A 26986-nucleotide genomic window follows, 5' to 3' on the forward strand; every position below is an offset into this window, starting at 1 on the left:
TAAACAGTGGTTTTGAGAAGCGTCATATTGGTTTTGGTGACATACACTAGTTTTTTTAGTTTGTCAAATTTGATGTCGCTCTACTTTTACAACATATTTCCAACCCAAAAGGAGGATAATTACTGGTTGACACGCATCTCTTTGAGTTTATTGCCAAAATAACTCTTTTTCTAAAACATATATCCAAAGTAACCTAATTTTAAAATTTCTTACCTTTATAATTATTTTTTTGCCACTTAGGCTGCATATGTATCAAGATGGAGATAGAAACACCCTCCATTTCTCTTTCCATCTAATATCTTCTTCAATTTTCTCTCTAAGCCTTCCCGCATTTTTTCTTTCTATATCTTTCTTTTGTCAAACGTAATTATAAGAAACTAATATTTATATTAACAACATCTAAAAAATATTCTTCTCTAGTTGATAATTTCAAGACAAATGAAAATTATTTTCTTGTCTTTTCAAGGAGTAGGAAAGATAGCATAAACAAATATGATAGCCTTGAAATTTTTGTAATAGCTTACAATTTTCGTTGCAATTTTTGTATTTTTAAAATTCATTTTTTGAAGAAACATATGCAATAGGTTTGATACATTTAGAAAATGGCAATCAGGATAACTAGATGACAACAATAATATCATTATGGGAATAAAATTTGAAAGTGAATCACATCAAGAATATTATCTAGCAAGAATGTTATTTTGGCAAAAAAAAACTCCATCTCTTCACTTGTTACTTTTAAGGGATAATTTCCCAAACCACCCACTGAGGTTTATAACAATTTTAGGTAGTACCCTTCAAGTTTAAAAAATTACACATACCTCCCCTCATTGTCTAAAATGACAAAAATAACCTTCATCCAATGTTGAATTTAAAGGCACCCTGAAGAGAACTAATGTATTGTAAATTAAATTTAGTAAATCCTTTGAAAAAAGTAAAAAATGAAAAAAGAAAAACAAGAGTGACAAACTTCTATCTTATCATAGACACCCACAAAACCCAAACCTAATCTTACTCCATATAGTAGTGATTTTAGAGTAAATAAAAACGTTAGTTTCCTCCACACATAGATTCTTATTGAATTAATTTTGTTGGTCAAGTAGGTAACAACATTTTTTTAGCGAATTGGAACAAATTTACTAAAGAACTTTATAAAAATATGTGAGCAATATTTTGAATTTAATGTTACTAAGGAATTTTGTTTTTCTAGAGGATAATCATCTAAGGGCGTTTTAGGATTTTCAATGGGGATTTTTTTGCTTACATCAGCAAAGTGAGCTTTACAGTAGTATTTTCTAAGGGAGGTTTCTATAATTATTTAAACCTAAGGGGTACTATCTGCAATTATCATAAATTTCAGGGGAGGTTTGTGAAATTATCCCCACTTTTAAATCAACTGAAATATATAACAAGAAACTGAATTTCTGTTCAAATACTTCCACCCAAAAACTAACACACTATTTGTTACTCAATTTAATTTAATTTTGTTTTTGGCGCCACTCATACTTCCACTTCACCATCACATATTCGGAAAACTTTTACGAGCTTTATGGAAGTTGGAAGAAAAGAAAGAAATGTTTAAAACTTTCGAATCATTAACATGAAAGAGTCTGAAATCCAAGCAACAAAATGAAGGTTTCACTACTTTTAACTTTTGGCAATACAGCAGAAACGAGGAAAATTTCACACATTAGTATAATCGTCCCTCAACTGGGAACTCAGCTTTGCTATGATTAATCAGAGCCAAGCTACCAAAACCATATAGACAAGGTCGAAAACCGATCGAGAAGGATGGCTAATGGAGTAACATTTTGGCCTCTCTAGCTGAAGGAAGTAAAGGCCTTTAGCTTAATAGCGGAACCAGCTTTTGCACATTCATGAAATAGGAGCAAAAATTTGAACATCCTCCACCATCCCTCCCCCCCACCAAACACCACCCACAAAAACCATGTAATAAGCAAAACGATTTCAGCCCCTTCTTTGCACCTAGTTTCTATCTTTCGATCTCCTCTGAGTGCCATCTTATAGGAGGATCAGGTGGCTAACATTCAAGATTAATATCAAGTGATACTGAGTGTCGTAAATAAAAATTTTTCTAGCTGTAACTGCTGACAACAATTGGATCTGTAAAAGGGAAAAGGGGTGAAGTTTACCATTTCCTTCGAGAAACCAGCTCTCTAAGAGCTCGAAGTGGGGAAAGGAGGTTAGAATGTTGCATCTTCTGTTCCTGTAGTCGCCACCTTCAACCTATGCAATGAACTGTTCTTTATTGAAAAATAAAACTTGCAAAACTTGGTAATCCAGTAAATTGCAGTGGTGGTTATTGTGGAACAAGTGAATCATCTTTTTTCTCCATCGGGCTCTCTGATGCAAAAGCAGGGGTTTCTTCTCTCCTCTACGCCTGGTCTGGACCACCTGGGATTCGGTCATAGCCATCATGGTGCTTAGTTTCTCCTTCAACAGGGATGAACTTTAGAACAACTGCAATCGGCAAACTCACTGCCCCGATTAAAATGCTTAGTAACCATAGCTGCCAGCTTAGTGGAATTGTGCTTGCAAAGGTGCCCAGGAATTCAACTATAATCACTTGGAATACAACCGTGGCGACAATTATACCAAGAAATATCCAACTACCAAACATTCCTTGGAAAACGTTGATCTTCTCCATATCTCGGCTGTTTATTTCATTGAAGACCTAAAAGAACAAAGAAAAAAAAAATGTATAGGTGTTAGCTGAGGATGAAGAGTTAGCTCACAATCATTTGAAAACAAATTTTTGACACCAAGTTCTGCCACATTCCTGGCCCGGAAAGAAATAAGTTCTCCTTGCATTTGTACACATTCATAAACTATTTTAAAAATGATAAGGACTGCAGATGCACATTAAAGCAAAATTTTGCACAAAGTCATAGAAAAGGTTAACTGAATACCTGGCAGAACACAAAGGTGTTGAAGATAAAAGTATTAAGAATTCTTGTAGCATCTGAACCTTCGAGTCCTAAGATTTGCTTCCCCACAAAATTGAATGAGAGCAGGACAGCCAACTGATAAATACTCTGCCCAGCAATATTCCTCCACATGGTCTTGGTAATGAAACCGACATCCCTTCCCACGGGTGGTCTGTTCATTAGTCCTTCATGGGGTGGTTCTGTTGCCAGCGCCAGTGCCCCTAAAGTATCCATTATCAGGTTGACCCAGAGCAATTGCACAGCAGTAAGAGGAGCAGACCCTGATATACACCGAAAAAGGGCATACTGATCATGGTACAAGGGCATGAGATAAAAAATATCACCTACTTAGAATATATCAATGAAAGAGAGAGGAAAACCTGAGACGCAAGCAGAAAGAAAGTTGATCATTAGAGCAACAACATTAACAGTTAATTGAAACTGCACAAATTTTTGAATGTTAATATAGACAGCGCGTCCCCATTTAGCTACATTCACAATTGTTGCAAAATTGTCATCCATCACAATCACATCAGCACTTTCCTTTGCAACCTGACGAGAATAAATTTGACAATGATAAGAAACAATAGAAAGGGATTGAACTACAAAAGAAGACGTGCAATTTGACTCATATCACTTTCAAAACAGAGAGTGAATGAACATCTGCTATATATGAGGTTTGGAATTACTTATTACTATTTCAACTTATTTTCTATTTTACCTTACCGTCTTTCAAATTTTCTTGGAGGCCAGCAAAGAAAACTCTAAAGAACTCAGTTGGGTATAAAATTTCATATACTCAGACACGAGCAATGTAGTTTAACATACAAAATAGCAAATTAACACAGAATTCAATTCGTTGGATCAATTACAAAGACTTCAATGTGTTTTTTGACTTTTCATACTAAGCTGGAGTTGTATTGCCTTATGACATCTTTAGAAAATTATGGACCGTGCAAAGGAAAAAGTCTACATTAGAGCTAATATTCAAAATGAAGCACGTATGAGATACCACAAATGCACCCTGTACGTAAATGATGTCGTATGTGAAATAGGAAATTCTTGATGTAATGCTCTCGGTAGGATTTCAAGAACATCATGTGACAGTTAAATGCCTGATGTCATGGTCAATATGTATTTACTTGAAAGCCAAGTTAAAAAGGTATTGACAAACCTCTGTTCCAGCTATACCCATAGCAAGTCCAATGTCTGCCTCATGCAGAGCAGGAGCATCATTAGTCCCGTCACCAGTAACTGCCACAACCTCTCTAAACATGCCTCTCAAATTCTTTACTAGCACATGTTTGTCTGTTGGAGATGATCGAGCCATAACCTAAATAACAAATAAATTATCAAAGAATATCAGCAATCTACATTATGTGTATCTACTCATAAAAGCTATTGATAGCAGACCTGAATATTAGGAATTATTTGCCTCATCTCAGCAGGAGATTTGCGGCGGAATTCTGGACCCTCAATAGCAATCCCGTCATCAGTAAGTATGCCACACTCTTTAGCTATGGCTTTAGCAGTGTTGATATTATCACCAGTAACCATTCGCACCATAATTCCTGCTTTTAAGCATGTTTTTACTGCATCCTCAACCCCTGGGCGAACAGGATCCTTAATTCCAACTATTGCAATTAATGTATAGCCACTATCAGGAATGCCGTTTTCAATATAACCATTGCTGATGTCCTTGAAAGCCAAAGAAAGCGTACGCAAAGCTTCACAGGCAAATCCATTGATGACATCCATAACAGCGCCTGCTATCTCTTCGGTCAAATCAATTGGTTCACCATTGCCATCAATAATCTTGTCACACATTTTTAGTACTATTTCAGATGCACCTTTACAAAATGCTCGTGTGTTGCCACCTGGAAGGGCCACCAACACAGACATCTTTTTCTTTTCTGAATTGAAAGGTTCAACTTTCAAGAACTTGGAATCTCGCCGTTGATCATCAAAATCACCACCCAAGCGCACTCCATATTCTAATATTGCTGACTCCGTGGGCGTACCCAAGATAGATTTCTTTTTATTTTTATCGGTTACTACTTCAGCACTTGTATTATAAAATATTGCCTGCAAAAGAATAGTTAATGCATGCCCAGATATCCGTGAGTTGATAGCAGCTATCTGTCCATTTGTTTGTATCTCTTTATCTTTACCAAATGTCCACAACTTATTAACAACCATATGGTTTGTTGTTAACGTGCCAGTTTTATCTGTGCAAATGCAAGTAGCAGAACCCATTGTTTCACATGCAGAAAGATGTCTCACTAGCGCCTTGTCATCCATCAACTTCTTCATTGCAAATGCAAGACTCAACGTTACAGCTAGGGGTAGCCCTTCTGGAACTGCAACAACAATAATAGTTACTGCTGTTGCGAAATAATTTAAAAGTGTCAGGGCATCACTAGAGTACCATTTCGTGAATTCGTGGTGAATTCCTTTCTCCACCAGAAATCTGACTAGCAACACCAAAAAAGTTACCACAGCAAATCCGAGTCCTATTTTACCTATAATTGTGGCAACACCATTCAACTTCACCTGTAATGGGGTCTCATCTTCTCCACTTTCATTCAAAGTTTCCATCAACTTACCCCACTCAGTTCTCATGCCAACAGTACACACAAGCATCTTTCCTGACCCATCTTGTACTTTGGTTCCCGCCAAAAGAAAAGGTCTTTTTTCATGTACGTTTATAGGTACACTCTCACCAGACAAGCTTGACTGATCAATCAACAAGCTATATCCTGACACGAAAACTCCATCAGCTGGAACTTGGTCTCCAATGGATAAATGAGCAACATCACCAACAACCAAGTCATAAATGGAAACTTTCTGCCTAGATCCATCTCTAGTTACCTGAATAAATATCTTTTTCTTTTCTCTGTCCAAATCTTTGAACTGCAAAGATTGCTTGTAGTCACTCATAGCCGTGACAATAACAACTAAAAGGATACTAAGTATAATTCCTAGACCATCATACATGCCTTTTGGCCACCCCTCGGTCGCAAGTCCAACACCTATGGAGACCACAGCACAAACCATAAGGATGACAAGTGTTAAGTCATGCAAAGCCTCCCACACGAACATCCAAAAGCTTTTCGAAGGTTTCTCAGTGTAAGTGTTGGACCCATATACCTTTTGTCTGAGAGGAATGTCATTTGATTTCACGCCTTCACTCAAAGACACATTTAATCTTATTGCAAGTCCTTCAACTCCTTTTAGTTTTCTCAAGGTCTTGATCTCAAATGCACCAACAATGGTTGCAAGTACATCAGGGTGAATTTGAAATCCTGCAACTCTAGCGTCTTCTGATAGGTTCTTTTGGAGTTCTGCTTCTAGATTTTCATCAACGGTGTCTTCCTCTCTCTTTGGAGGTAACTTGTCTTTTGCATGTTCAGCAGCTGCACAAAAACGAAAACAGTTTCACGAGTCAAAAGTAACATAAAGATAATCAACTTGGACCATTTTGAAGTTAAATTAAGTCAAACAATAATTTGAGCAGAATAGTACCGTCAATAAATATGAGTGCTGCCCTATAAGCCACAAAACCAACCCGTATCTTTTCCTGGTAAGGTGGTACACAAAGCACTTGATTAAGTACTAAAAATGAAGACAGAAATCATAAGCTAATGTAAGAGAATAGAAACTTTTCAAGAACATTCTGCTGCTGAACTCAATATTTTTTGAAGAGAAAAAGTTTGGCAGAAAAAAGAGCAGCAATTTAAGGAGAAAAAGTTTGGCGCAAAAAGGGACGCAATTTGAAGAGAAAAAGTTCGGCAAAAAAAAAAAAAAGAGCAGCAAGCCCAAGTACAGCATTTCTCGATTAACGAAAACACTTCATAATTTCGTGAACAAGACTTTACCAAAATTCTACATTGGCTGCTAGAAGTGAATACTTTGGTTAATTAACCAAAAGCATTAGGTTACAGACATGAAGAGTTCCAAGTAAACAAGAAATCCAAATCCTGGGTGGAGTAAATCCTTAATAGTTGGTAACATACTGGTTCCAAATTCCAGAGTAGAGAATATCCTCAGACCAAAGGATTTTTTTCTTAACCCAAATTACATGATGTTCAATTTGTTTACATTGCTGAATATTATTTACAACTCAAGAATTGAATAAACCAAAGAAAGGAAAATCCAGACTCGCTGATAAAGATACATCATAGTTTCAGAATTTACTCTAGTTTGTAGTACTTATGGAAATGAGAAACCAAACCAACTTAATGTTCATCTGGAAGAACTAGGCACTCTGTACCTTTCAGTCAAAAGTAACCCACTGATCCCATGATTTACTCCAGTAGTCGACTACTAAGGTCCGAAATATTAACAAAACTGAGAGTACATCTTATATTCTCCTCCTATAATACTCTTTGTCACTATATGTCAGAGTGCTTTTGGGAACTTACTGTTTCTTCGGGTGAAATTTTCTTCCTTCATATGCTTAAACAAAATTCTCAGTCTTAACTCTTTTAATTCATGTCAGCTCTAATTCCCAGAAGTAATACACACGTGAATGCAAAAAACATACGTCTTTCGTTCATTTATTCTTTTTATGCAAAATTCTGATAGCGTCCGAGAGCACGAACTTGTAAACTTCATCTTCTTCCTTCTCCATATATACAAACTATTGTCCATAAAATTTTTCATTTTTCTAGAGCATGAGTTTTTGAGAAAGATTACATACTTGAAAGTCGTGCTGAAGTTATAATAAAAACAAACATTTGAACAAAGGCAGAGAAGGCAAACATAATCTTTTTTCTTTTTTTTTTTTCTGTTCTTTTCATAGTCATAAGCTTGGTGCAACATATTTAGACATCACCCGACCCAAGATTAAGTATAAAATGGATCCAAGATACGGTGACGAGACTGCCAGTTTTAGCTGTGCTAAGTGAAGAATAAGGATTGGGACCATATCTCTTTCAAATCAAAGAATCAATACAATACTGTCCATGATTTTGTCCCCCTTCCATCTCTATCGCCTATTATTCTTTTTTGGTCAATTGTTATCATTTATACCATCTTACTCTTATTTTAACCTATTTTAGGAGGGTGACCCAATAGGATCGTAGGAAATCGGTAGGAATTGAACCACCATCGGACTATACAAATGCATTACGTACCCATATAGATCTAAGAGAAGCCACATTAAGTAGCAACTTTGATGAGAAATAAGGTTTGAACCCTTGACCTCCTACCTTATAAGACATGTGGTAGCCAACTATTTCAGAGGTAGTTGGTTTCTCACCTATTATTTTATTTATGTCCTTTTGTGTACTTGAATATAGTTCTGTACTTTTGTGTACTTGAATATAGTTATGTGCTTTTGTGTCCTTGAATGCCGTAAGGAACAAGTAATTGTCCAGCAGAAGTTGCTAGGAAGTTTCATAGATTATCACTACTTAAAAATTTGTTGTCTTGTTCCTTTAGAATGACTTGGACGTATATCTTACCACCCTTTCCAATCAAATGCGATATTGAAATGTATAATTGTGATTGCAGCATCCCCACCTAATCTTTCCGCTGCCAAACACTGCTAACCAACAATATCAATAACACTGCTAACCAACAACGATATCAACTAAAGAATCGACTACTAGTCTGTCTCTTTGCACTTGGGAGTCAATATTGCTTGTGAACACTAGGAAACATTAGGATGACGTCACAAAAGGGTAAGATACATATCACTTTAGATATCCTTTTCATTCACCTTGGCTTCTGTAGAGTAACCGGCAAGTATTCAAGAATCCCATTTGATATCAACTTTTTTAATCTCCAGAGACAGTTCTTAATCTTCCTCCACTTTTTTCCCAATAAATCTCAATTTTATGAAAAGAACAAGGACCTCCAAAAGAGAGAGAGAGATCAGCTTTGATTAATAGTCCATAACAAAAAACAAAATTGATATGGTGAAAATAAATTTAAAGAACCAAAGTTATTATCTAAGATAGCTTTTGAAATTTGACATCTATCAAACCCAAGAAATTGATTTTGAAAAATCACTGGAGTCGACCAAAAGTAAGGAAAGGGTTTCATTGTCAAGTTCAAGATTCGCGTAATAGTTAGGGCTAGGAATTGGACAGCTATAACGATCATATCCACACGCCCAAAAAGGGTCGGTCCATCTATTAACGGTGAGTATTTGAGCTTTGCGCTCAGGTCCCCACGTAGGAAAGCAGAACACTTGATTATTGCCTCGACTGAGGGGGGGGGGGGGGGGAATCAACAACATCTTTGACAAAATAAAGGTTAATCAAGTACAAAAATAAATTAGTCTCCAGTGGCTGGGACCCATTTCTTGATTGACCCCATGTACTATTGTATTATTTTTGTATTTTAAAGTAAATTGACTGTACCACCAATAAGGCTTTTGTTTTTGCAGGACTATACCACTAGGACTTAAAAAATAAAAAAAGTGGGATTATTTATTCCTACCCAGAGATCCCATCTATTGTTTAGAAATGTAGCAAGTAGTACATTCAACGCATCTTTCCAACCCAACCGCCCAAAAGCTATTGGCAACCGTCAAAAACTTTTAAGTCTTGGTAAACGGGAGATTAAGGGTTCAAATCTTGCTTCCTATTATTATGTCTTCTCCAAAAATATATGGCTTCTCCAAAAATTCATACCATACACTCGTTTGATAATGGTTTAGTTCGGTGAGTTCGCTCAATTGACTCAATTGAATCCCCCTTTAGAATAGGAGTAGAACCAATTGACTCAGTCAAGCCTCTCCCCTTTAAAATAAACTAGAATGGGAATAGAAATAGATGATGTTGCCGTTTGACTAAAAAAAAAATCAGCGACAGCGTTACCATACCATTTCTATATAAAATAACACAAAATGGGTTAGATGATGGCAGGCCATGTGAACAGGTGCCGGCGGGCCACTAAGACTTGATCATAAAAGCCAAGATTTCTGAAGTCAGATTTACGAAATTATCACCAAATTTGCCTAATAGTAAATTTTAAACATATTAGGAATTTTTACAGCTATGGGATTTATCTCGGGGCAAACTTGATATTGTACAACAGTAGGAATTATGGCCACAATTCTACAGTCGCATCATGTGATTGTACCAACCTGACTCCCTGAAATATCCAACAAGTTGTTGATAGCTCAATCTTATCAACCCTAAAATTTAAGCCCCTATGCTAACCAAGAATTTCCATCTCGTACACTCCTTTTGCCGTCAAAATTTAATTGAGCACCTCTACTATGAAATTGTTGTCAGAATTTTGAATCTCGTACTACGGGCTCGAGTTCAATTCAAAATCTCGAAACTTTTTTAAATTTTCGATGATATATTATCAGTTACTCCCTCCGTCCCAAATTATTTGTTTTTTTTCTTTTTAAAAACAAGTGAGTTGATGATAATGTTAATAAATTTATTTTTAAAATTACCTTCAAAAATTTAAAATTTAAATTTAATATGAAATATAAATAAAAGTGGGGATACTACTAGAAAAGATATTAGAAATAACTTTGATTTTTGGTAACATAACAAACCCAAAAAATAAAAAGCAGGACACTTTCAAATGGGAAGGAAGGAATAGATACTAAGGTCAAAGAATACAAACATACTTTATATAAAATATTAATATAGCAAAACTCGTTAAAATTGAAATTCAGATTGAGATGTGTCTCAATTTTGGGAAAAATCTTCCAAGAATTAAGGAGAATTTAGAGGAGTTACTATTGTACTAATAATAAATATCTTTGAATCAAAAGCTATAATAATTGTAGCGGGTCCATCCATCCCACCCGAAAAACGGTTGCTCATTACTCAGCAGCTACAGTTGCGGCAGAATAATAAGGCATCTGCCGGGTGGCAGTCAAGGATTGAAATCTTCAAGCACGCTTTTCAATATCAGACGATACGCGTTTTACGCTTTTCAATATCAGACGATACGCGTTTTTCCATTTATGGATCTAAAAGATGGGCAAACAAAATTCTTCAATTGCATCAAAGGTGCTTTGACTTTCTTAACTACTACTTAAATTCCACCGAACATTTTTCTACCGCTTGACCTGACTCACTTTTCACATTATTGTCCCTGTAGAGTTTCTTATTGAGAACCAAAAAAAATATATATATATTGAGGGCGTAAAACAAATTTAGGAAACTTTGGGTTTGTCAAAAGAGTCATATTGACAGCTTTTGTCGCTGAATCGAATCCAAGATTACGAGATGATAAGATAAGGTAACTTTTTCCCTAGCGAGAATAAATAACATGTGGAGTCACCTCTTGATGCTTCAAGAAAAAAGAATTTAGAGTTCAAAAAAAAAAAAAAAAAACAGAGCAAGAACGGGAGAGAGATGAAGACATACTCTGAGCTTTTCTATTCGTTCTTTGGCTTCAGTGCGTTTCTCGAAGTTGGGACCGTATCTAAACCGGCGTCGTTTGTTTCTGACCAGAGTGACGAGATTTCTCCAGTTTTTCTGAGCTTCCTCGGACGGGTGTTTTGCCGGGATTTCGAAGTCCTTTAAATCGACGTTTAACAGATTCCTCATCGACATTTTTTCACCTTACTTGTAATAAACCCAATAAAAAAAAAAGGAAAGAAATTGAGAAAACTCGAAGGATATGTTCAATATTGGAGTCCCCTGCACTAGCGGGAAAATTGGAGAATGGTTGGGGACCGGAGAGAAGTGTCCGGCTGGGGATGGAGGTTTTTTTGTTGTGTCTAGATGTCTTTCTTGGGCTGGTCACTGAAGAGCAGAGGTACACGAGCAAAACAGACTGCTAGCAGTGACGGAGGGAGGCTGGGGATGGGGTTTTTTAGTGTCCCTAGGTGTGTTTCTTGGGGTCTGGTTGGAAGCAGAGCAGTGACGGAGGCTTCTTTGGATGTCTTTCTTGGCCTGGTCTCTGTAAGAGCATACCATATATATAGTTGGGGAAACCCATATATATAGTTGGGGAAACCCACCAGGGAGGGATTAAGTTCCTCTTGGGCTGTTGGGTTCAAACCTCACGGCAGCGAAAAAAATCTGAGGGTTGTGTTATAGCACTCTCTTGGTATAGTTGGCTCTGTATACCTACTAGCCCTTACAACAGCCTCCTTAGGCTCCCCCTCCTCCTTAGATTAGGATAGAGTATATTATACACATGTATCGTTGCTTACAAAAAATATATATATATATAGTTGGGAAGTGGGCCGGAACACAATAGTGAAACATTTTTTTTAACATTTTGTAATTTTACTTAAAGATTTTGTATATTCTTGCAATAAAAGTACGATATTAATATTCACGTGGATTTCATATGTAATAATTATATGTATGTTGTTAAATTTTATAAATAATTCACGTAAAATTATATTTTTTATTCAAAAAGTACCATATCGTTCAAAATAATTATTACTGATAACCGTTGATACCTAGGTCCATACGATTGCTAGTTGGAAACATAGGGAGACAGAGTGGGGGCAGCAACGCCATCATCATTGGATCTATGATAAAAGTTTAAAAGTTAAATTTTAAATTCTACGGTAATAATTCATCTGAGACTGAGAATATATACACTGTCAATATAAAAAATATTATTAATTTTATAATTAGACAAAATTCTCATTTAACAAAACTTGAATCTAAAACCTCTGATTCCCAACAATTTCTATGGTGGAGTATGAATGATAGTGGAACTTGACTCGGACGAGGTTTCATTATCAATGGACTTCAGCTAGTCCCAGAATTTTAGACATCGATTCTTTTGTTTTAATTTCTAAAATTATATCAAAGAAATGCAAATAGCCGATTATCATCATTTTTTTAGCTTTTCTTTTTTTTTTCCCCCCAATTCTGTACCATTAGGTATATGTGGAATAGATATTTTCCGAATCCTTAATCTTCACCAAGCCGCTGTAAAAGGTTTTGTTTATTACTCTGGCTCAAGAAGAAACTCATTTTTCTAAAGGGGCATTTGATAAAACTAAAATCTAAAGAATAAAGTTAAATAGTGAAGTTTGAATTTGCTGAATTCATAGAGTCAAATCTATTTAATGATGAATTTGAGCACCACAATGGGGTTATTATATTTTATGGACATTATATATAGTTTGATGTCAATACGTTATTTTTGCTTTAAATAAAATTAATTTTTTAATTATTACTTTTTAATTTTTATAAAATGAAACTAATATGAAAAATAAATTTTTATGTGTGCTAGGCAGAGTATGTTTTTATGTATGAAAATGTGTGTATGAGGAAAAAAATATGTATTTTTTTGTTGATCATATTTTTACTTAAAATTTTGTATAGAAATTAAGTGGCTCTTGATGTATTTAGACCTAAAGACTTTTGTTATCAAATAGAGAAAACATTTAATTAGGAACCACCTCAGTTTGTTCATCCCTAGACAAAGTTGCCGCTTGTAGAATTAACCTATCTATCGTACTAATAGCTGTAGGGAAAGTTGTTACCATGTCCTGAAGTTGCCAAAGCAGTGTTTTGTTTTAATCGTGGAAAAAAAATTCTGACAAATAGTCTAAAGAAAACATGCAAAATCTATTATGCATTTTAAAGGTTTCAATATGTCCGGAAGACGGGAACAAATAATTATAAAAAGGAAAACAAATAGTTTTTGGGTCTATCTAGCAATGGGCATTCGTTAAAATCTACTCCGTGTATTAAATTTGTAAAAAGATAAAATTAAATAAAAAAAAGTGTATGAATGTAAAGAAGCGTAATACTAGTAATTATTAGTGCACACGCATGATAAATTTGATGGATTTTAAATATATTAACAAGTGTCGACGTACTTTTTAATAAGTACTTTAGGGGATTTCTTGGGAATCGCACAACAACGCAGATTGAGCATCAATCTAAAAGCCTAAAAGGCAAAAATTAAGACGTATCTTGTTGATTAGACTCGTTAATAATATCTTGATTACGTAGTAATTACGTTGCCCTTTTGTCCTAAAGTTATTTGTGGAGTTATTATATATACTTTTGGAAAGTTTCAGCATAAGAATTTTATATTCATATTAGGAACAGAGACAAAGGTAAAAAATTCATCATTAAATAGCGTTGTAAAACTACACATTTGGTGATGATTTTGATAACCTATTTTTATGGTCAGATTGTGTACAATTGAGCATGCAAGTTTCATGCACATTTATCATTAATTAAACATTCTTTTATCTTAAACAAGTTTAGCTTTAGTATTGGAGATTAGAATCAAATTATAATGGTTTAAAGGAAGAATTAATTTTCTTAAACTGTAAGTTTAAAGCCTTTTCTTTTAACTAGTCAGCTAAATACACAAAGAGAATTTTAAATTTTGATACATGTTATGTGCCATTTATCTAATTTGGATAGGAGGTTATTTCGAATGATATTTTGAAATAAAATACTATAGTACCTTGTTTGTTGTGATGTATGTGAGATAAAAAAGGTAATTGAGAAAATAAAAAAAAAATGATTGAAACGTATGTTTTGCAATGTAATCAAAAAAATTACTAATAAGCCTCTATCCAAACACACTCCTTCAAAGAAGACCTAAACATTTTTTATGGGCCAGATTATAGTCGACAATTTCATAGACGAGACAAATTTCATGCTCCTATGAACCTATTAGTGGTACGTATTGAAAGAAAGAAAATAAAAGCTCAATAATCTAAGCAAGACTCAGATTATTATAAGTAGGAGCGAGAAGGATGAGGAATCATCTTAACGTGTCTGCTGGTAAACAATTTTCTATGCTCGAGTTTGGAATTCTTCGTCAATCTAAAGCCAAGCCCCGCAGCCGTCCTTAGAATTTAGAATTTTAAATATGCTGCTTCTGAAAATTGAATTTTTAGAGTATTTGATTTTTGTACTTGAGCTTCCCGCCTTCTTGAAATTTTTTTTTTAAAAAAAACTTCTTCTTTTTTATATTGCACAAAAACGTAAATTTCTATACACTAAGAGTAACCTTAGCTTGTAATCCGGGCTATTTCCCTCTCGAAAATGAAACTTATCCCCCATCGTCTCACTTATACCTGGCAATTGGGCGGGTTGGGCGGGTTTTGGGCGGGTTAATATTGGGTTTTCACTTAAATGGGTTATACCCAACCCGCCCAACTTTAAATTGGGTTGATTTTGGGTTGGGTCATATTGGGTTATCTCAAACCCATGACCCAAATATGACCCAACAAATTAATTAATACATTTTAATGCATAAACTTTTTCACATACATTTTAACACACAAAAAAGATTTCTTTCACATATATAAACACATTTTCACATACATAAATGTATTTTCACACACGCAAACACACACTCACTTCTTAAGTCCTTGGAAACACATCATAAATAGAATAATATTTTATATTGCTTGTATTGTGAATTTTAGATAATAAGTTATACATTTAAATAGATTAGCTAAAAAAATTGTTTACTTTGTACTTTTTTAATATTACTAATTGATTGAAACTTATTTTTGTCATAACTTATTAACACTTTTACTATTCATATCTGTTTTATTGTAAATTGTAATATTCTATGTATATAAATTATTGAATGCTAGATTATATTATACTTGAAAATGTAAGTAAGAGACATATAATTTGTTGTATAATAATTTTGAAATTATAGAAAATAAGTTTGTACTTTAGTCCTTATATTCTCAAAAATTTTGATTCGAAGTTGATTCTGCAAGTTGAGTCCTAACTTTACCCATTGATTCAATTAATTTTGTTGAAATTGCCTCTTCCATTAAGTTTAGTTACTTGTGCACACACTTGTTAGAAAACAGGATTTTGTGTCGGAATTTGTTTAGCTAGTGTAGTAATCTAGGTTTGAAGTGGATTCTTCCTCTTCTTGTTCCCTTGTGTCTCCATTGGATCCTTCCCTTTCCCATAGCCACTTTTCCTTTACCACAAAAATTTTTTAAAAAAATACTTAAACAAATGATAGCCAACTATATTGATTCGAAGTTAATATCATGATCTATATACATATAATATATATTAGAAGATATTTTTTATTGATTTGATACAGTTAGATAATTCATCACCTAATTAATTAGAATCATCTAGGATCATACATGATGCTATGGTCATATTAATATTTTAGAATTACCACAGTTCTAATATAAAGCATAAATTATTATATACTTGTAAAAAGTACTGGTATTGGTTCCCAAAAAATTATTAAGGAAAATCCCAAACTTTTTAAGAAATAAATGAGAGGAAAATTCATGAACTATTGACATTTTTACCACAAAAAAAAAGAAAAAAAAAAGAGGAGGAAAACAACATACTCTTAAAAGGCATTATAAATTATTATAGAAGTTGAGCAAGTTTAACTACTGTTATAAAAGTAAAATAAGCATGAGTTTTTATTTCAAATTTATTTTTTATTTTAAATAAAAATTAAAAATGTGATTGAATATATATATATGAGAATTTTGAATACAAATTAATTAATGAATTATTAACACATGCCCAAATGTAAATAGTTGGGCATATGTGTATTAAATTTTGTATTTATTATTTTGAATTACTTTTAAACAAGTTGGGTATTGGGTACCCAAATAAAAAACCCAACCCGCCCAATGAATAAGTTGGGTTGTTCTTACCCAACCCAATAAAACCCATAACCCAATTGACCCAACCCATCCTTTAAAATTAATGGGCGGGTTGGGCGGGTTGTTGGGTTTTGGGCTTTTTTGCCAGCTCTAGTCTCACTGGTCAATCTTGAATCCTATTATTTTGAGATCATATCTACTATTCAAAGTTTGCCTTAATTTGGTATTGCTCTTGCTGCTTGCACCGAAACAATGCCCTTAGATGTCCAATCAACTGTTGCTTCTAACCACAGCTAGCTTTCAAGGAGAACCGGCTAACTTTGGGTTCGAGTGACATTTTACTTCTAACCACAACTCATCTGTTGATTCTACAATATCAGTCGGTTCAGAACTCCATTTAGTTTTACCCAAGTTTCATCATAGTCATGGATAGATCACCCAAGTTTGGATCCATAAGTAGTGGCAATTGCCCGATGAAGACTCGCTTTCGCTGCAGCTCTAGTGAGTTCCCTTCCTATGGGGAACGTGAGAATTTCATGATTCAATAACACATTAAAATTGAAATTCAAGCAGAAAAGTTCCAGTGAAAAGAAAAGGCACGTTGAAATGTTCGTTGCTTTATAATTAAATAGCAAGTTAAATTAGGAAGTAAACCTACAAAAAATATACTAGAGTTCACTTACAAAAAACGACTCTAAACCATCATATATTATTACGCGATAAATATAAGTATGAAAATCCTAAAATTAAGGATGTGGGTTATTCATTAGTTCGTTTTTGTCGTTTAAATCATGTGTCGGTTAGTATAAGATTTTCTAATATACTATTCATGGTCAAATCCATGGGTGCCGCCAGGACCAAGGTTTTGGTTCGTTTGAATAAAAAATCATTGACATTTGTTTGACGGGAAAAAAAATGGAATGCATTTTTGAATAAAAAAATCATTAACATTTGTTTGACGGGAAAAAAAATGATAAGCAGTTATACTTGAGATGGTCATTGACGTAGCAAAATATTTGTTGGGTTATTCTAACGAATGCTTCTTGGACACCCGTTAATATACCTAAATTTCATCTAATTTATCCTCTCTTATATTCATATATTTTTCCTAATTAATCTTACCTTTTTTAGAAAGATGTGGTAACAAAAGTGTAATTTAATTCCGAAATTAGAAAGCCATCATCAGTATATTTAAAGTAGTAATGAAAAAGACTGGAGATGACACCGTATGAGCATTGCTTTCTTTCTAGTTTGACAAGATAACAAAAGAAATCAATAACGTATAACAATCCACAACGGAAGTTAACTAGTATCCTTAGCTGATATTTTCCAAGAAGAACCAAAAAAGTACGTACGTACTAGTACTTTTTTAATTAAGGGAATACTTAGGTAGATTTATTGATTTATGGTCTAACTTGTAAACCAATTTTACATACCTATAATCAAATTAACTTTTTTGCACCAGTGTATTGCATTATCTACTTCAAATATGTCCATTGCAATTCCACGAATAAGGGAATCAGAATAAAGTTACTTCAGCTGTTCCATCATACTCCCTCCGTCCCACTTTGATAGTTCTCGTTCTTTTTTCACACAGTTTAATAAAAAGTAGTTAATTCTGTTGGAACAATCAATTTAGGTAGCTATTTTCCTAAAATACCCTCACATTAATTAGAGTACAACTTTATGGAAACTTGAATTGATGGTAAAAAAAGAATCAACTCTCATTAAATGGGATAGGTTTATAGTAACAACAACTTATATTGAATAAGGGAATTTTAGAAAAATTAAAATACAACTACATTCTTCAATTGAAAAGTGGACTACAATTTGGGACAGACGAAAAAGGAAAACAGGACTATCAAAGTGGGACGGAGGGAGTACATGTTTTCTAAAGAAATCGAATAAGGAAGTGAATAAAGGCATTGATCCTAAATTCCTGATGTTATTACCTACATCATCGTTGCAGACATGCATTCAAAAAAAAGAGAAGAACTCCAGTGGAAGAATAGTCGAATACACTTTCTGCACTACATTTCCTCGTCATACTTGTCATGCCATAAAATTCAACAGAAAGACAAACTTCAACTGGAATTTGCCCACTACCATTGAAAAGCATACATTTTATAAAAGGTAAAAGCAACGTGAAATAGGAGAAACTTATGCGTTCATATATAGTACTGTAGTGTCGATTATCATTTCAAACTTTTTTTGGTCGCTTTTTCATTTGTTTGAAAATTCAACTTTTTAAGAAGGGTTAATTTGGTTGGGGCAGTCGTTAAGATAGGTTTGGATGTTAATTTTTTGGTAATAATGAAGTTAATTCTAAAAAGTATCTAATTGTATGGAGACAATATATATGGGTGCATTTATTCACATGATAAGTTATATGTAATTTAATTGCCTTAAAAAAATGAGTGTTTTGGGACACTCATTACTTCAGCCATCCAAGTAGGAGGTGATGGTTTGGTGATATATTTCATTACTCAGTTTGAGTTTGAGTAGGACATGCATATGATTAAAATGAAGAATAATATATATATTAAAAAAAAGAGATTAACGATAGTATATAATTTTTTAAAAAAATAAAAAATATTTTGAGACGTGCCAAAATGAAAAAAAAAGAAGTGCACTGTGACAATTAAACTTGGACACCGAGAGGAATTTAAACCACCAAATCTGATTTTCATTTTGCTGAAACACAAATCAAATCTTTCGCGGAATGACAATATGTTAAGCCGTTGGTTCCTGCCAGTTACACCCAAAAAATTTGAAACTCACGTATTTCAATTATAAATATCTGCCAAATGACATGTTCATTTGTTCAAAATGTATGAGTTTACGAGTCACTTTCTCTGTTCCATGGTTCATATCATTCTTTTACTTTATCCAAGTTCGAAAATAAGGATCAGATTTTATGCACAGAACATAAATATCAATATCAAACATTGTTTATTGTGTCATTCAGAACAAAAGCATTTAACAGATACCGTTTCATGGTTCATCAAAACTTCGTTATTTTTTTGGAAGTTCAAATTATTATGCAAACATTTGATCAGTATAACCATATATAGGTTGCATTTCTTTTAGCAAATAGGTCTAATAATGCACTTCAATCTCCAAAGGCATGTTATGTGATGGGAGGGGAGGAGGCAAGCTTGGGGACAAAAGCAAGGGGAAGGACTAGATTTGCCCGTGTCTCACGCAGGTAGAAATGAATGCAGTGGTTATGATCATGGTTGGAAGACTCGGCCGAGACCGAGACGAATCGGGCAAGTCGTCACCGTCTCGGCCCTTGCCGATATGATACCGTGACCATACGATATCGAGATACTCAACTCGCCGAAACGTCACCGTGAATGGTTGAAACGATCGAGTCACACCGAATCACTCCGAGTCATCCCGAGTCAATTCGAATTTTTGTTACTTTTACTAATTTTTTAATTATTTTTGTTTATAATATTTTTTACAATTTTTAGAATATTAAATGTTTCAAAAATTCGCGTTTCGCCGAGACCGTGACCGATGTGGAATGGTCCAGGCCGCGACCGCGACTTTGAACCATTGTTATGATCCATTCGCTTGAAATTAACAGGCGTTTGTTATTTCTGATCACTTCTACATGATAGAAAGGGACTTTCTTGCCAATAATCTATGGGGGGAGGGGGACTTTCTTGCCAAGATTTTAAATATCTGTGAGTGCATGGATAATTTGTTGACGGCCACTTTTCCTAATGGAGTTTTGATTGAGTTTTGCAATCAAGGAGAGTGGTAGACACTAAATAACACCAGAGATTATTGCGAGATCTTTTCACGACAAGCTAAGGGTGTGAAGGTGAATTTAGGTTGTAGTTTCATTATTTATTTGAAGGGGTTGGTACTAAATCAACTAATGCTTGTCGGAGGGCAAAAAAAGAGGAGGAATACTGCAACTGAATTAAATCTAGCGTGAGATGTCATATCATAACCACGATGAGGCTGGTCCCTACTCTTACAGTGGACTCAGATATGAATAATCATAAAGAAACGAAAGTCTTTCTTTCACTGCTAACCCTAAGAAGTTTCCTGCTTTTTGTTTCTCATATTGATTAATATAACAAAACAAAAGTTGGCCTAAAAGGAGGAGAAATGTAGGATTTGGTCTCTAATTAGATATTATCAAGCTAAACCTGGTTCGGCAACCAAGAGGATGGGATGTAACCTTCAAAATTTGACCTTAAAAGGTTTAAACAGATAAAACTGAGGTTTTCACGCAATTAATCTTTTGAAAATTGGTTCTATTTGGGTAATGAATTTTTTGGGTGTTTGTCTAAAACTTTATTATAATTTACTGTAGAAACGTAGAAATTATTTCAACAATATATCAACGATGGACTACGTACCAAAAACGAAAGAAAATAGAGAGAAATAAAAAGAGCCTAAAGTCAGACAAAAACAGTGGATTTCTTTTCAAGAGGTGGTGGGCGGAATATGCATAATTGAGGTTCTCTTTTCAGGGTGAATTTTTCAGATGTTTGTCTAAAACTTTATTCTAATTTACTGTAGAAACCATAGAAATTGTTTCAACAATATATCAATGATGGACTGCGTACCAAAAACGAAAGAAAATAGAGAGAAATAAAAAGAGCCTAAAGTCAGACAAAAACAGTGGATTTCTTTTCAAGAGGTGGCGGGGAAAATATGTATAAACTGCCAAAATATAGAATGCTGATACAGTGAAATTTGCAGCAAAAATCTGCAAAATCTTCGTACGTAATAGAAAAGTGGCCAGTAAATAGTAGAAACAGTGAAATTCGGCTGCGAAATTGACTTTTACCCAGTAAATCGGAGTAGGCACGTTGTAGGGCACTCAGTAAGATTCAAACGGTCTATAATCTTATGGGCAAATATTTGAAAACTTTTGTTTAAGTAGGTTCCCATCTCTTATGTTTCATTTATTAAATTTGTTTTATAATTGGATTGAGAAGGTCAAAAAAGTTTATCTCACTTTAATTTATACCAAAAGGTTTCCTCTTCATTTATGAGCATTAATTTAGTTTGAACATGATACGCTTTTGCTTTTTTCTTTTTTCTTTTTAAATATACAATGGAAAAGAGAAAAGAAAATACCGACATAGAAATAGAATCTTGGATCAATTGATAGGATATGAACGTGGGAACTAACAAGTGACAGATGAAAAACGAAAAGTAAAAGAAGAATAAAGATAGCAGAAGCAAATATCTTTTTCACACCAACAATTGTTAATGGTGCTCTATTTCTCTATCTCGTTTGGAGTTTTTGTACAAAAATGTGTAAAACGACGCAACGCGTTAACTAAAAGTGGAGTGTCATGTTAATATCGTTAGCTATTATATGAAGCATTATGCATTTTCTCATTGTAACATTTTTTAGAAAACAAAAGGTCATTCAAATTTTCGAAGGCAAGATTCCTATATATGGTTAGCCATAGGTCCAAGTAATTCTTGAAGGCTAGTTATTGTTGTTATTAAAAATACATATTTGGAGAAATCTGCTATTGAGTTACCTGGTATTTCCATAATCTTTATGCCTAGTAAATTTGAAAAGATAAAGAAAACATATATGCAACAAGAAGAAAGAGTAATTGGTAGTATATTAAAGTATACTTTCATAATATTGGCTGGTTAATTTTTTGTCCCCAAACTTTAATAAAACTCGATCGAAAAAAATGAAACCTGATATAGCAGGTGAAATTTTTAATAATTCAATGTAACAACTTATTGAGCTTGTTAAGATGATTAAACTTGCATTTGGTATTGGCTAATCTTTTCTTGCTCATAGGCTCTTTTTTTTTTAATGTAATCTATCCCATCGGCATGCAAACGTGCACCACAATTTCCTCATTTTCACTAAAACGTGTGCCACGATTGTTTGTTGGAGTCAGTGGAAAACTTGAGATAGAGAAGGAGAATTGTCGACAAACCGTACACGTCCAAGAAACTTTTGCTTCTTATCAAATGAAATGATAAAAAAGAAGGAGCTCATGTTGATGAGCATCGATGGAATCTTCAATCTTGTGATATGATTTTTCATATGGCAATTTATATGTAGTTTCTGTGAAATTTTGCACTGAATACCTTTACCCTTTATGGCCTTTTTTCTGATAATGTTTTGGACACTTCAAAGAATTGACATAAGATGTACAAATAGCTTCTGACTATTGGCTCAAAAAGCAAGAGGAACAACAATTGAGGGAGTTTTTGCATGTGCATTAGTTTTTGTAGTCATCAACTTATTCTGAAATCTCATTTCCACTAATTTTGTTTTTCGTACCAATTCAGCTATTGAACATGCATGTAAATTTATAATGTCTTATTGACTGTCAATTTGCCTCGACAAACTTTAATGGAAGTTGTTACGCTAGATTGACAGGGATGTAACACCACCCAAAAAGTGTTTTTCGAAAATTCCCAAAATATCTTTGTTTACCAATTTTTTTTTTTTAAAGTCATATGTTGTCTACTGAATTTATACGTAGCATTTCACCTATCGAACTTATAAATGTTCACTACAAATTTTTCGAAAAAAGATGTAAAAATGCCCTTGGATAGTCGTGTGCAGGAGATTTTATCTTAGCAAAAGTAGTAGAACGACTAAAACAATGTGCACCAAAAGTTTGAATGTTGAGTGGGAAAACTTTTAGTTATCACAGGTACAATTAATCTACATTTAAACGACTAAAGCACAATTAGACACTTGCTTTGCCACAGTTATATTTGGTAAAAATGGTTGAAATGGGAAAGAATGTATAAAGAAAATTTTGGGCAAAATAGGACTTCTATCTTATAAATTCTTGATGTACAAAGAAATTTTTAGCGACGAATTGCTAGGTGGCATGGACCGAGAAAAATCATAGCTTGAAACCCTTTTTTTTTTTTTTTTAAAGATGATGCAACTATGAGGAAATTAATCTTCATTTTCATCTATCTTGGAAAACCCTAGTCCTTGACGCGATGATTCTGCACGGGCTAATTTTCATATAAAATTAGTGTAACACCTTTTAGATAAACATGTATGCGAAACGAAAGTAATTGAGAAAACCTAATTAAAAAATATTTAAAAATTAGAAAAGAAAATACAGCTCTATCCAAACAGATCTTGGTTTGTTTGGATTGAGCATTATTTACCCAGTTTTATTTGCTTACATCATCATTACAATTTTCAATACACCTTTTTATCTTGTCAATTACCTTTTTATCTCACATACATCACATCACAAAAAGTGCTACAGTAAAAATATCTCAAATAATCCCAAATAACTTACAATCCAAACAAACCATAAAGTTGCCATAAATAGGTTATGGAGTTTCGTTTTCTATATTTCTTCCCTCTATTTTATATTCTTTGAACAAGAAAATGAAAAGAGAAAAAGGTGAACCTCTAGGAACTTGTGTTTAGATAGTGACTGCTTACGTTTGCTTTTAAAATACAAAAGAAATTCGACTAATTACCTTCCAAGTTAGCTACTACTTTTTAACAGAAGATTATGTCGAAAATGAAACACGAAATCATTGGCAAAGTGAAGCATTAGTACTTTTGATTAGATGGAACCTTATAAAGTAAAACGTACGGCTGCCTGCTTAAAACAGCTGTGCTTTTGTTTCTTTGACAAGTTGAATTTTGTGATTGAAGCTCTCAGCTGCTTTTGAACAAAGTAATCTAGAAGTGAGTGGTGGAAAACAGGTGAAATCGACCTAAGAATTATTGTCCCACAGGTGCCGGTGGAGGTGGAATTTGTGGAACAAAATAATTACCCCACCTCCATGGAAGCGTATTAATTGGGTTCAATGGACAAATAAAAATCAATCCACAGAGTAGAGAATAGAGATTTTTAGTGTTTTGGGCTTGGAAAAAAATGTGTGAAAGGACAGATCGTAGGAGCAATGTGTCCAACACTCCAAAGACTGGAAATTCTATGCCCTTCTCGTACGAATTGCTCATGAATGCTGGGGTCTTGTGTCATGGGGGGTGAGGCCTCAAGAAATATTTATTGTGAGTTGCATGGTTGAGGAAGAGTGTCTTGAAGGGAAGAAAACTTGACTGGCACGGTATTACCAATGTACCAATTATTTAATTTAAAACTTTTCTTTCTTTTTTTCTTTTATTTTTTGAGCTCCAAAAATATGTATGTATGCCTAACATTCTTCTTCCCTTGTATCGTATTAAATTAGGGATAGGCAAAAATACCTGTTGATCCGAAAATCCGTCACATTTGATTCGATTCGATCCGAAAAATATGGTACCCAATTCATATTATTTGCTCGGATCAAAAGAGAGTCAAGTACCCGCTTATATGTTGGACGGCCGAGTTAGGATTACAGGATTAAAAACTCACGGATACTTGACCCGCTCCACACACACACATATTATTTATTTTATTTTATTGTTACACACATACTAAAAAATAATATTTTTAGAGCTAACTAAGTAATTTTATTGAACAATTTGCACTACAAATATGAGAGACTATAATTTGTTTACAAAATTTATTTGTAGAAGTCATTATCTTCTATTTTTAGGAAAGAGTTCTATTGATGTGACATATATCTATTTAAAAAAAGGTATATTGATTTTGAATTCTTTATTTTTTTCTTTTTTAATATTCTCTTTGCATGTTTGTTTTTGGGCAGGAGACTTTCTTTGAGGCAAAAAAAAATCGTTGTTGAGTTTTAGATGAATATATAAAATATAAAATTAAATTAGTATAAATTATTTTTTAAAAAAAGTTAAATGATGATTGGATTGGAGTGGGTACCCATTGACTCAATCCTCTTTCAATAGGTATCCGATAGTTAAGTACCTACTGATGATATGCGAGACAATTAAGCGTCAGAAAATCACTGACCCGCAAGACATGGGTCTGATCAACCAAATGGTGCCCACCACTATAATAAATTTCTAAACCATCTAGAGCCAGATGTGGCACCCCGCCCCCCTCTCTTCCCCCTCTTCATGTTGTATTCTGAGGAGCTAATAAATAGTCAAGTGGCTAGTGGAGAATCAAAGAAATTAGAAGTACAAACCTTTCATTTCAGTTTACATGAGAGACATATTAATAAAAATGACGGAGTTTACTTTGACGCCTTCTCGTATCTTTGTTCGTGACGTAAAAGATATGACTATTGAACAAAAAAAGGTTAGTCTTTCAACTGCCATGCTGACCTTGAGGAGAAGAAATTACATAGAAATATGACCATTGAACTACTATTTCTATACTACTACTACTATTATTCAAAAAAAAAAAAAAAAAAAAAAACTTGGAGACCGGAATCTTGCAAACAGCAAGTCTTGCCTTTTTTATTTTTTTTCCCTCCCATCTCTCTTCACATCCTTTCCCACTCTCAACAGCTAGACGCAAGATTGAAAAGTTCGTACTTGTTGTAATCATCGAATTAACAATATAGAGGAAGCCATCGAGTGACATCTCCAAACAATTTTTATTGCTAGGAATAAATCATTCATGACCAACTCGAATGAGGGAGGAGGAGGAGGGGGGGGCGCATAAATGGTCTTATAGAACCCATGGAAAAAACAACTGCTCAATCTTATATTGTAGGGCTCATAAAGTTATAATCAACTTTAATTGGATTGAACTATCTTACTTACCTATATTAATTCCACAGGTTACACTCACAGTTGGGCTTTGACAATGAACAAAAAATCAGGACTCTTCCCATAAAACAAAACAATTAGGACTCCCACTCCAGAGGGAGAGGGGTAGAGAGTTGGATGCTTTGCAATTTAGGAGGATAGAAAGTACGCACTCCAAGGTCTTGTACTTAATCATGATTAGACTAATGCTTAATAAAAAAAAAAAACCAAACACCAAATTTCTTTGTTGGCAAATTAATTGAGCACAGAAGTTAAGTGGAAAGGTGGAAAAAGAGGGAAAGAGGACAAGGGGAAATTTGTCATCCCGAATGAATCAAGTTACCACTACAAAGACAGTAAGCCGATGAAGCATCAAAGAGTACAATGAGTAACTGTCCAGTGGGGTTAAAACCAATTGCAACAGCAAGCAATCCAAACACATTACTATGTTTAGTCAAAAGATTTACCCGGAAACTATGACAACCGTTCCTAGTCCCGGCTTAAAGGACAATTAGAACCGATGTCATAAACTTTTCTAGACTCAGTAGTACAGACCAGGAACTAGATCTTTTGGTGCCCATTTCATTGATTGTTAAAGCATTTTCCTTTCTTGTTTATGACTCTGTTCCTAGGAATAGAATTAAGAAGAATGGCAGGGGCTGCTCGTAATTCTTTTCACAATTTGTAGCTGAATCTTTTCTTTTCCTTGATTTCGAAGCCGTTGAGGGTGAGGTTTCGAATTCCCAGGAAATGTACTCTCTTGTTAAGTCATTTTTTGGATGACAGCATTGAAAATTTGATTTATTCAGGGTCTGTTTGTTTGGACTGAAACTACTTTCAGGAAATTCTGGTGTTTGGCAGCCAAAAAGATTGGCAAAATTTTTTCTCCTGGAAAATCTT

General features: G+C 34.1%; 1 protein-coding gene across 1 annotated transcript; it reads right to left on the reverse strand.

The window, feature by feature from the left end:
* Positions 1-1575: 1575 nt before the first annotated feature.
* Positions 1576-11808, reverse strand: LOC113774643 (calcium-transporting ATPase 4, plasma membrane-type-like). The gene is made up of 7 exons (XM_027319227.1): positions 11297-11808; positions 6474-6528; positions 4362-6364; positions 4123-4281; positions 3329-3500; positions 2931-3229; positions 1576-2695 (listed from the first exon to the last, which is right to left on the reverse strand). Exons 1-7 carry the CDS (start codon positions 11483-11485, stop codon positions 2396-2398), a joined length of 3177 nt encoding a protein of 1058 aa, XP_027175028.1. The 5' UTR covers positions 11486-11808; the 3' UTR covers positions 1576-2395.
* Positions 11809-26986: the final 15178 nt, after the last annotated feature.

This window comes from Coffea eugenioides, chromosome 6, assembly GCF_003713205.1.
Source record: "Coffea eugenioides isolate CCC68of chromosome 6, Ceug_1.0, whole genome shotgun sequence".
Classification (NCBI taxonomy): Eukaryota; Viridiplantae; Streptophyta; class Magnoliopsida; order Gentianales; family Rubiaceae; genus Coffea; species Coffea eugenioides.

Excerpts from the sequence above, each read along its gene's own strand:
- LOC113774643 (XM_027319227.1), bottom strand. The coding sequence starts at position 11,485 with ATGTCGATGAGGAATCTGTTAAACGTCGATTTAAAGGACTTCGAAATC. Across the intron at positions 6,365-6,473 it reads AGCACTCATATTTATTGACG|CTGCTGAACATGCAAAAGAC; the intron begins GTACTATTCTGC and ends GTTTTTGTGCAG. Across the intron at positions 2,696-2,930 it reads ACACCTTTGTGTTCTGCCAG|GTCTTCAATGAAATAAACAG; the intron begins GTATTCAGTTAA and ends TTGTTCTTTTAG.